Source organism: Malaclemys terrapin, chromosome 9 (genome assembly GCF_027887155.1).
Source record: "Malaclemys terrapin pileata isolate rMalTer1 chromosome 9, rMalTer1.hap1, whole genome shotgun sequence".
Lineage (NCBI taxonomy): Eukaryota > Metazoa > Chordata > Testudines > Emydidae > Malaclemys > Malaclemys terrapin.
Window position 1 is genome coordinate 70,157,662 of NC_071513.1, and position 12,352 is coordinate 70,170,013.

General features: G+C 41.9%; 1 protein-coding gene across 9 annotated transcripts in view; it reads right to left on the bottom strand.

The window, feature by feature from the left end:
- The window catches only part of DOCK10 (dedicator of cytokinesis 10), a 228,050-nt gene that overhangs the window by 129,610 nt on the left and 86,088 nt on the right, over positions 1–12,352 (bottom strand). For all 9 annotated transcript variants that reach the window (XM_054040397.1, XM_054040400.1, XM_054040402.1 and 6 more), the window contains exon 3: positions 7,314–7,403. In XM_054040397.1, the coding sequence (XP_053896372.1) occupies positions 7,314–7,403 (90 nt within the window). The remainder of the gene's footprint in view (positions 1–7,313; positions 7,404–12,352) is intronic.

Below are 12,352 nucleotides of genomic sequence, written 5' to 3' on the forward strand. Positions count from 1 at the left end.
TTATCGTCCTGCTCTCCTTATTCTGATCTATCTGTCAAGCTCAACGGGACTACTCACATGCATAAAGTTAAGCAGAAGTGTTTGCAGGGTCAGCCACCTAGAGTTGGCCTTTGGGGCCCATAAAGCCCAGCACCAACAGTCCTCTTGTTTGGGGGGCAAGAAGAACTGGATCTATTTATAGTGAGGATACCTATGCTATTCAGATACTGATAGGTTATGACTCCCATCATTGTAGTATCGGAGTGCCCTCTGAGTACTTAGAAAGACAAACAACAGGGCTGCCATCTGCATCACCAGACCCTGTAAGTGCAGGAGTGGCGGCACAGTGGAGATCGCTTAATACAGGCAGCTGACATAATGGGACTTAGACCTTGCCCTCCGTGCACACCCCTTCAACAGCAGCAGCGGCCCCCTTAGGTGGGACAAGAGAAAACATAGAGAGAAGAGAAAGAGGGAGGGAGGCACATCAGTGGCAGGGCATAGAGATGAAAGGGAACCACAGGAAGGAGACAGTATGAGGTGGAGGGACATTTCAGAGTGGGGAGAGGGAGGAGAATGGATCTCATGGAAAACAGAGGGATGGAGATGAGAGAGAGAACTGAATAAGAGAGAGCAAAGGGGCAGGGGAACAGAGAATGCAGGGAGTAAAAGCTTGACAGAATGAAATTAGGAGAAAATGGACAATAAAAAGACAGAAGGACAAAAAAGATCAGTGAGACTAAACCCCACTCCAAGGAATGTTCCCGCCATGACCTCTCCACACCCAGTCCTCGCTTTACAGTGGTGTCACTAAGTGTAGAGCCTTCTGTACTCACGGACAGGGAGGGGAGCAGTCAAGCTTTGGCCATTAATATGGAAAATAATATCACCCTTCTGGAGTGAGGTCTGATGATCTTCTAAATTGTGGGTGGTATTTTCAAAAGGGCTCAGCATTGGCCTAAACAATTCCCACTGAAGTCAATAATAAAACTTCTTAGCAGATGGGACCACAAATAAAAACAAAAACAAAACAAAACAAAAAAACCCACAAGCCAGGGACAAGATCATTTTAAATTACTTTTTTTTCCCATTCTCTTTTTGATTTTACGGTATATGAAACAAAATTACAAGGAAACAGCTACAAATTCATAAGCTGTCCCCTCTCACATAAACACTGAATGAAATATAACAATATATGACATCCAAATCGCTACAGTAATAGATTCATTCTGAATGCACAGGGCGAAATTCAGTTCTGATTTACACCCCACTGAATTCAACGGTGCTGCACGAAAAAGTGGGAGAAAATGTGACCAGATGATACAGGCAGATAGGATCATATATTATGGCTTAAATGATAAACAGACAGACTAATGCCATCATTGACTTTAAATGGTAATTGAGGACACTCAGCACCTTGTAGGATCACAGCCCAAACCTGAATATGGCACACTGATATCAATGGGAATTTTACCATGGACTCCAATGACAGCAAAATTGAGCCCTTTCTGCAGATTCACAGGTGGACAGAAACAAACTCACCATTGTATTTCTGTGGTTTAAGCTTTAGTTAAGTCAGTCTGGTGACCATCTGGGACATAGTAAGTAAATATTTGCATAGGAGCAATGTATATACTGTATTACATGAGCCAGTGAAAAAGATCATTCACTGAATTGGATCAGAATAAGTGTAGACCGCTAATTCATACTTCATACACTGTCTATTTGAGACACAAAAAGAAACTGAATCCTTTAAAGAAAGGACTGATTTTTCCTGTCCTACTTTCATTACTGATTAGAATACGTAAAAGATGCAATCAATTCATGTAAAAGGGATTCAACACAGGAGATTTTTTTGTTAACATTATAGGCTCTTTACCGATGCGTGTAAAAATAGCCATGAACAATATATAGAGCAGGCCACAATGTTTTAACTTATTAAATATAAAGGTTTCTTGTGCTTCTTCAAGAAGAGACTAATCAAAATTAAAATATAAAGGAACAAAAAGCACATTCAAGTAACATTCAGAGAAATCACAGAGGCAAGTACATTTAGAGCAATGGCTTCTCCTTATCTCTAGCTAGCCTGTTGTGGTTAAGAATTGCAGTCTGTTATAAACCAGAATGGGTTGAACATTTGCCAACTGAACATTTTTCCACCAGAAAATACCAAAACATTTGTATTGATTTCATCAACATCTTTGATGGGAAATTATTGAATTATGGAGGGAAACACACAAGGTGCTGTTGATCAGAAGGATGGAACCCTTCTGCAGGAACAGCTGTGGCCCTCAGGCCAGATACAGCTGCCTCCTAACCTTGATGGAGAATCATTCCAGAGGTATGTTTTGCCCTAGTAGGGCGAGGAGGAGATTAATTATGGGATGGGGAAAGGCTGGCACTCATTTGCATCAGCTCTCTTGTTCCATCCACCCCCTGTCAGCCCTGCAGGCTTTGAAGCCTCTCTCTCCCGCCCCCCCCCCCCCCTCCTCGCTGGCCAGACTTTCCCCTAGAGAAATCATCCTGCAAAAACTCAGCACCTGCAGCTTTCCAGTGTTTGTGTTGGTGGTGACAGTGTGATGGCTACCACAGCAAAAGGGGCACTTCATAGGGTAGCCATGTTACAGGTTTGCTCTGCAATGCAAATTAACATTTTGAAAAAAGGAAAATGAAATAAGAGAAGCAGAACTAAAGAGCATACCTAGAAACCCCTTGAAAATGGCCAGAGTTCCCCTTTCTTTCACAGTTTACATTCTCTTTAAGATCTCTGCAAGCTTGGGGAAGGAACTTATATAATCATTCGTTTATTATTAACAACAACAATGTGGAATGATATAGCAGTTTTTGAACCCTAAAGTACCTTACACATATATTAGATGGATAAAGGATTATGTAACTTCATTCACCACTTAAATTCTGCCATCTCTGAGGTGGAAAGCAGCAGCTATTAAACCAGTGAAGGGCAACCCTAAGAAAGAGTTTTAAAACAGGAAGCAAAGAACATCATACTTAAGGGAAACTACACAGGGATTTTGGAAGGCAGAATTTACTAGCATTAACTAGTTTGAAATTTAGCCAGCCCTCTGAGGTTACTCCCTCTACTCATATGAAAAGCATGATGCCATCTCTATTGGCCAAAAGTCATCAGGAGGACCTCAGTTTTACAACTCTCCAATTTCATACAGCTCATATATAAAATAAAAATTAGTGATTGAGAATCCTAGATTTTACCAAACCTAAAAATTAAAATATGCAATTAATTCACAACATTTTAATAAACTGTTTACTTCTCCAAGTACTGCAAATGTAGGCTGTAAGAGAGCCTCAGTGCATTGGTGGCAGCCTACTGATACACTACTTTAAAACATTGAAAACACTCGGCTTTTGAACCTGAAAAAATCTTCAGCATAATGGATAATAAAGCCTTTGATTATTTTAGATGGTGACACTTACCAACTTAAGGTTCTGTTTTAATTTGACTTTGAAATTTAAAAGAACGAAATGAGTGTGCAGTGTGTATAGTAGACAAAATAGCCTGAGTAATTGACTGCACTGATATAGAACCCCTTTCAATAATTACAAAGAGAGTAGTTGTAAAGCTGTTACTTCTTTAGTGTTAAGATTAATAAAGCTCTTGGTTTAATAACCAAAAACATTTACAAGTCCTATGGAGATATGGTACAATACTGTAAATACAGAAATCCTCCACGGTGAACAACTTGGGTACTAAAGGACAACTGAATATTACCCCATTCTTCTCATTGGGAAGCCTATATTGCCAGACTAAAAGGAATATTCTTACTACAGTAGGTATGTTGAAATAAACCACATAAATCTACTACATGAAATTTCAATATTAAGGATATAATAGTTATTATTACTTCACTTTGATATACTGCCTTTCATCTGAATGGATCTCAAAGCACTTTAAAGAGGATTTGTATGGATTGTAAGGCTAATTACAGCTATAGTTAAAATGTAGCCACTTCTGAGGTGGAAGAAGAAAGCTATTTTGACCCAACAACTCTACAAAACAAGCTTGATTTTCTGTTACCTTTCAGAATTAGTGACATCTGTGCGGAGTGTAAAATGTTGCCATTCTGACATGGCAGCCTTCTGCACATTCACTAGACAGGGGTAAATGACTCCACAAGGTACAAGACAAAGGAGAATTGAACCCTTTATGTTTGTTTTAGGAGAAGTATCGCTTGTAATCCAGTGGTATTTTTATACCCTGTGGTTTATTTACCCAAAATTCCTTTATTCAAATATGTTGGTTAGATTTTGCAGATGTCACTTGCAAGGTGTTATCAGCCACTGTGTCCTGTTAATACTTAGTTTCCAGTTCTCTTATGAATCTCGCTTGTCACAGAGTTATAAAGGAATAACTGGACAAAAAAACTGCATTTGGAAGAAATTAAGGATAGCTTTTAATATTACAGCTGTGCTGGGGTGAAGAGCTGGCAGGAGCTGGAGGTATTCTGGCTGCCGGAGGTATTCTGGCTGAACCAAAGCCCATTGAAGAAGTCTTTCCATTGACTTTAACAGGCTCTGGATCAGGCCCTTAGTGCTGAAGAAGGCAGCATGCTTCTGGGAACGTTGGGGAAGTACAGAGTAGAGCAGCTACTACTATAGGCATTTAAAAGGTGCAACATGTGCACCATCCACTTTGGTAAGACCTGGATGAGGCCAGAGCTCAGCTCCTGTCTTTGGGGAGTTCAGTGTGACTGGCAAAAGATCTCCTTAGTCTCTGGGTCCTGATCCAATGTCCCCTGAAGTTCCTTGGAGCGTCTCCACTGGTTTCTATGGGCAAAGGATTCAGACCCAAGGTGCACAAGGACTGGGAGTGCTGCTACCCATTGCAAAGACTCATAAGCTGGAGAAGCTCAACCCACTTCTTCACCAACTTGCACCATCTTCCTTCCTCCCTTGCACATGATTCAGAACCAGCCACAATCTTTCCTTTATCAGACAGGTGGTCAGCTCCAGCACAAACACTCCTCCCAAAATATAACAAGGTGATAGCTATCATTTTTAGAGATAATATTGGTGTCACGTTTTGTAGCACCTATATTGTGGCAGACAAGCTGCAGGGGAGTCATAACAGATTTAAAAGTAGCCATCCTTCAACAAAAAAACTTCAAAAACAGACTTCAAAGAGAGCACAGTTACAATTCATTTGCAAATTTAACACCATTAATTTGGGCTTGAATAGGGATTGGGAGTGGCTGGTTCACTACAAAAGCAATTTTCCCTCTCTTGGTATTGACACCTCTTCATCAATTATTGGGAGTGGATCACATCCACCCTGACTGAATTGGCCTCGTAAACACTGGTTCTCCACTTGTAAGGTAACTCCCTTCTCTTCATGTGTCAATATATTTATGCCTGCTTCTGTAATTTTCACTCCATGCATCTGAAGAAGTGGGTTTTTTTACCCATGAAAGCTTATGCCCAAATAAATCTGTTAGTCTTTAAGGTGCCATCAGACTCCTCATTGTTTTTGTGGATACAGACAACACGGCTACCCCTCTGATACTCATTGCCATTAAGACTATATCCAGCTTGGGACAGAAAAGGGCTCACTCATAAATTTGTCCTGTGGCCCTTCATTTGTAATACTAAATTTAGTGAAATTATGTGTAGAATGGGAAGGGAATATTTACATCTTCATCTTTTATCTTCATTTCCAAGAAGAAGAATACCCTGGCTCCAGAGGACCTTTGTGTTATGCTCTTGGCGGAGTAAGGAGACGATTGGATATTGGTAATTATTTCCTGCTTGGACCTAATTGACTTTATATATTTTTTGGCTTTGAAACATGAAGCGGAACACATGTATTTCTATTTTAAAATTTAGTTTAAGGGCTTTAACCTACCATTGTTCCATGCACAGCACTCCCACTGCAGTCCTGTGTCTCTAGTGCTGTTTTTTCCCCCCTTATTCTACTGCTCTCTCTTATTCTTGGCTCTCTAGTGTTGCAGAGAAGGCTTAGGATTTTGCCAGTTTGTCATTAGCACCTCCTTGGAGTATTCAGCAGTAATAATTCCCAGATACTGTGCACTGCATTCTATTTTTAGACTCCGTTTTCTGAGCACGGCAATGTGGATAGTGTTGGCTTTACAATTTGTGGAGCCTCAAACTACAGAATAGACAGACCCCACCCTGCTGAAAGGAAAAGAAGGGAAATAATGACTTGCCTCATCAAGCCCTATTGTCAGAATTGGAAAGGTGGCAGGGAGAGAAGGAGTTTGAGCTGGCAGTGAGTTTCTAGTCACACAGATGGAGAGAAAAATAGGGTCAGCTTGTAAAGTGTTATGCTGCATGGAAATCTATCAGCCAAATTTTCAGGCTGGCCTCTGAGTTTATTTACCTACTTTTTTGTGTGCAAATGAGTTTTCCTGCAGAAGTATATATGCAGCCATGGTGCATACGAAAACAGACAATGTCAATGCAAATTGGGATGTGTAACTGCCTCCTCTGGGTACAAAAAGCAAGGCACGCATACATTTTAGGGGCTATGGTTATTTGTGCATGTAAGTAAGTAAAACCATTGCATGTAATTTGGAGGCTGGCTGAAATTTGGTCCCATATATCTGTATTTCTAATATAAATGTCAGGCCACATTGTGCCTTCTTTAGCACACAGTGGAAAAGTTGCAGGGAGCGGTCTACCTCTTGAGCTCCTGTGCAAGAGGCAGCCAGAATCTCTCTAAGACAAGCTAAAGGGGAGTCATAAAATCACCAGCCGTGTTTGAAATCATGCATCTCTCCTGCTCTGCAGCCTGGGACCAACCATGCTCCTGCTTGCATTCAAGTACCCGGGAAGAATTCTGCTTGCATGTGTACCATACAGGTGCAATGCCTCCAGCCACTGCCAATAGTGCAGAATCCCTCCTCCTCATTCCTAATGTGACCAGCTGATAGGGCCACAATATAGGCCTTAAAACAAAATAAAGATGAAACAAGATCTCACTAGTGTTAAGAGTTCCAAAATGTTTTGCAAAACATCTAATGTTTTTTGAAAGGACATAAATATTTGTGAAGTACAAAACTCCCCAGGTTTTGCTAGCTCCAGAGTTCAGTGCTCATGTTAAGAAATGTACCTAATACAAAAGGATCAGCTATGCAGGATTAAAACAATGACATCTGAGAGGCAAGCGCAATACAATTGCAAGTTTTCTAGATGCAAACCAGGCCACCAAAAAATATCATACTGGTTAAAAATGTGACTAAAACAAAAGAGAAATCACCATTAGACTCATATAATTAAACGTAATAAAAAGGGTGATTGGACTTAATTAAAATCAAGGAGTACAGATGCTGGATATTTACCTCTTTAACAAATAAATTTTCTACATTTTGTTCTGCATCTTCAGGTACAGATGGGTACAGAGTTCTCATTTCCCATGCAATTGTGTCTGTCTGACAAGAAATAAAAACAAAAGATTTAGTCAGATCAACAAACAATTAAAAAACACTATAAAGAATTAAAGGCATGTCCATAAAAGGGTTAAGAGACAGCATTTTTGCTGATGCCTACTTTCTGCTGGCTTCCACACCCCGCACATAGACTGTACTGCAAATAGCGTGTATCAGCTCAAGCAGTCATTGAACGAAAGGCATTGGCGTAGGTTTCTGGGGAATATGGGGTTTGCTCTAGGAGGGCCTGCTTCAATATTTTAAATCCTTGTTCATCAGTGACTTTAAAAGGAAAAATGTGTTTTAGAATTTTTTAACCTTTTCTCCACAAAAAGTACACTACAAACCCAGCTGTGCGCCATGCCCCTCTCTGCTCCAAGGCATGGAAGGAGGCAAAGAAGTAGGGAAATGGACATAAAGGGTTTGAAATTCTTGGAAAGGAGCAGGATGGGCTTTCAGACAAAGAGTCCCAACAAGCTGCAAAAAACCCTCCATGTGACAACTGTAAGATTGGCAAGAGAAAGGGGTGTTGGATCAGAGAAGGATGGATCCAGGAAGTAGCTACTTTATGTAGCATCCCCATTAGCAGCCCAGTGAGAATCTTCATGGACTTATGGGTGACGGGTACCACAGGCCGGTGGATGCTGTGTCTCCCCAAACAGCCTGGCATGGCCCAAGCCATGCTCTGCCCTTGGCCCCCTCCTGCCTGCTTCCAGTTCCCTTCCTGCTCATCCATGGTGGAGAGACTGAATAGGCAGGCGGGGGCTGTTGCTTGCAAGACTTGGGGCTGTGGGCACTGAGGCACGTCGTGCTGCCTGCCCAGCGCTCCGGGGCTGGAATTGGGTGCACTGGGACCGCGCTGCCCGGCGCTGGGGTAGAGGCGCTCCGGTCACGCCACCCGCTTGGTGCACGGGGATGGGGGTGCTCTGGCTGCGCCGCCTGCCTGGTGCTCCGGGGCAGGGAGCACACGGGGGGGCTGGTGGCCTCGGGGGAGTGTGCTCTGTGCTCCGGTGGGGGAGTGGGGCCGAAGGGGAGGGGCGGGGCCTCAGGCAGAGAGCCTCTCCCAATGGCTCATTCACCCGACGCCCATGGGGTTTACTGATGCTATTTAACTTCCTTTTCATAGCTTTTACCATTCTCAGGGGAAATGAGCATTGCACAGCTGTGGTAGGGACCCGGAGTGAGCTGGGCTGTCAGGACCAATGTGGCGAGCAGAGTGAAGAAGCGGCTCTCCAGATAGCTACCATGAGATCTGCAGGGATGGGCTAGATTTCCTTGTGTTAATTATTAGGTTCTACCTAGTTGCAAATGCTCACACTGCCCCTCTGCATAACTGGGAATCCCTCTTCATTGAGGGAAGGGTGAGGCAACAACTGTAAATTCACACTTGCAAGACCCTGGGGTACTTTTTCCACATCCTCAAGTTAATCCACAGATCTGTCCCATTGGTTTTCTGTAACTGGCATGGTGGACCAGATTCTGCTTTCCATTACCCTGGGGTGAATCTGGAGTGATTCCAGTGAAGTCAATGGAGCTACTCAGCTTGAAAAAGAGACGACAAAGGGGGGATACAATGAAGGTCTATAAAATCATGACTGATGTGGAGAAAGTAAATAAGGAAGTGTTTTTTACTCCTTCTCGTAACACAAGAACTAGGGGTCACCAAATGAAATTAATAGCTAGCAGGTTTAAAACAAACAAAAGGAAGTATTTCTTCACACAACGCAGTCAACCTGTGGAACTTTTTGGCAGAGGATGTTGTGAAGGCCAAAACTATAACAGGGTTCAAAAAAGCATTGGATAAGTTCATGGAGTATAGGTCCATCAATGGCTATTAGCCAAGATGGGCTGGGGTGCAAAACCATGCTCTGAAGTGTCTGTAACCTCTGTTTGCCAGAAGCTGGGAATGAGCGACAGGGGATGGATCATTTGATGATTATCTGTTCTGTTCATTCCCTCTGAAGCACCTGGCATTGGCCACTATTGGAAGACAGGATACTGGGCTAGATGGACCATTAGTCTGACTCAGTATGGCCTTTCTTATGTTCTCCATATTTACAGCAATATAACAAAGAGCAGAATCTGACTCAGTCGCTAAAATTCTACCTTCAGTTACAGGGCAGCACAGGATGTTTGGGGGCAAAAGAGGGGAGTGCGAGCAGTGGATTATGCAGCACCATTGCTCAGTATACCCTGAAGTGGCTCGCAGCCTCTGCTACTTCAAATTTTGGAGCATTTGTTTGATGGCCTGATTCCAAGTTAAAGGTGAGTATTCCTCCCCGCAACCTCTGAAGAAAGTCCATTTACCAGACTTTACATGACAATTTGGCTCAGAACAAAGCCCTCTGTGCATAATCTAAAAAGAAGAGTTTCTTACTTGCATCTAACTTGTAGTACGCAGCTTCCCCTTCTCTGCTTTGCACATGAGCAATTCTGAAACAGTTGTATGCATTATATGGGCAGGTGCAAACACGATGGGATTCCCCAAACTTTTTCTCAGTTTCATTTGGATGGTTCAGGATGGGACGTAGCAAAACCATTTCTTTCCATTTCTACTCTCATCAGTATCCGTAGTTAGCTATTTAGCTCCTTGCAAAGAGCTGTGAGGATGTATTTGTCCATTATTTTTATTCTATTGTGTCCAGTTGTGCTTATTACAAATTAATCTTCAGATTTCCCAACTAAGTATCTCTTAGGAGTGCTTTGCTATTATTACCAAAGAACTCGGCCTTATTATTTTAGGCCTATGTACAGTGGAGACTTGCATGAGCTTTCATGAGCATTAAAGAAATGAAGTGGGGATAGACGGCGGTGCTCAGGATGTTACCATTTTAGGGTTCTATTTTATGACAGTGAAGGTCCCCTCAGTGGTTTATGGCTTCACAACAGGGCAACTATGGAGAAGTCAGTAGTGGAGCTGGCTGAATAATGGATTTTTCAGTTCTCTGGAAATTTCGAATTTGTTTCAGGTCAAACTGAAAATGACATTTTTTCAAAACTATTCAATGAAAATTTAGAAAATTTGAAAAAAAAAAGTTCCAGTCAAAATGAACTGTAACATTTTGATAATGTCAAAACAAAACATTTTGTTTGTACCCAAAACCCACTGTTTAGATTATCAGGAATTTTGACAAAAGCAAAGGAAAGGATTCACAAAATGGCCAGACAAGGAGGTGGTGGTGGTGCCGCCTCCTTTTGAGCTTTAGCCCAGTACACGTAGGAGACCCAGGTTCAATTCCCCCTCTGCCTGATGTGGAAAAGGGATTTGAACGTGGGTCTCCCACACTGCAAGAGTCTCCTAACCACAAGGCCATGGTATCTTCAGGTATGGGGCTTCTCAGTGTCTCCTCTTGAACCTGGTGCATTTTGCACCAATAATTAAGTAGCCATTGGAGTATGGATTTGAACTGGGGCCTCCCATATTCTAGATGAGTGTCCTAACTACCACGCTGTAAAAACAAACTCTTTCTCTTTTGCTGGTCCAACAACTATTTCTTGTCTTCATGAATGTCTATGAACTACTCAGCAAACTCAGCACAAATTTGCAAATGATTTCAGTTTCACACTCCATTTTTCAATGAACAAGCTATTCGTCCAAATTTTTTTTGCCCAACTGTCTATGATCATTTTCTTCACTACATTGGGCTATCCTGATTAAATGGTATTTTAATTTTAATTTTAATTATTTTAAGGCCACAAATCCCCCAGGCAAACTTGTGTGAGTGAATCCCTGCCGATTGCCTTCATTGGGGGTCCATTCATACAGAGCTCTTTGCAGGATCAGGGATTTAGTTAGTCCTGACAGCAACAACCAAGTTGCCCATCAACAACACAGCTTGTAAACTGAAGTCCATCATTATTAAGGACCATATACTATCCATGGCTATAAATTATGCAGATTGAGTGGGGTTGGTGGGTATAATAGAAAGCCTAACAGTATATACTACAGCTAAGAATTTTATCATTGTCATGATGGTGGCTGAGCTACAGACCCAAACAAAAGCTCTTCTGCTTGACAGCAGTGTAGAAGACTCCAGGTTGAATCCACTCACCATAGCTACTGTAGGGAATGCAGAATTTTTAATTCTTTTACCAAGAATACTCCTTAATAAAACATAGGATTAACATAGCTTCTCATCAACTGATGTCAAGGTGCTGAGCAAAAAGTGGCAAATCTTTATTTCCCCCCATTTTACAAGTAGGGAAACGGCAGCTCAGCGATGCACCATAAAGGTCACACACAGCAATACAATGGCAGAACAAGCAACTGAATGCAGGTCAGCTGACTCCCATACTGGTACTCTATCCACTGCATGCACAACACTGCCTCTCAAGAAGTCTGGACTGTACATAAAGGACTGGAATAAAGCAAATAAAAATACTGCATGCCTTCAATTACAAGTGGATCGGTGTTGCCAGTTATTCATCTAAGTGGACTTGGCCAAATCTCCTGTTAAAAATTCTCTAAAGTAAAGGAATGCAACAGGTAAATTTACACAGAACCGGGATATAAAGATCTTGTATAATATTATAGTTAACTCGGTTTTTAAAAGCTGCACAGAACTTCCCTTCTCAGAATTAGCTGTGTTTAGACCACTAGCTTCAAACTGTCTTGCCACAAGAGCACTTCCTGTTCGGAGCTTAAACTCTTTTGTTGACTGTTGCTATAGTTCAATGGTTTTAAGACTGATCTGTTACTGCATTTGATCGCAGCAGAGACCCTTTATTTATGATAACAACTGAGTGTGAAGAATAGACACTCATACTCATTACTGCCAGATGCTGGGACTGGATGTTAGGGTCACTTGATGATTGCCCTGTTCTGATCCTTCCCTTTCAAGCACATGGCCTTTAGCGGAAGACAGAATACTAGGCTAGATGGACTATTGGTCTGAGACAGTATGGTTGTTCTTATATTCTGAAGGGTCACTAAAAATGAAGGCCCAGATTTA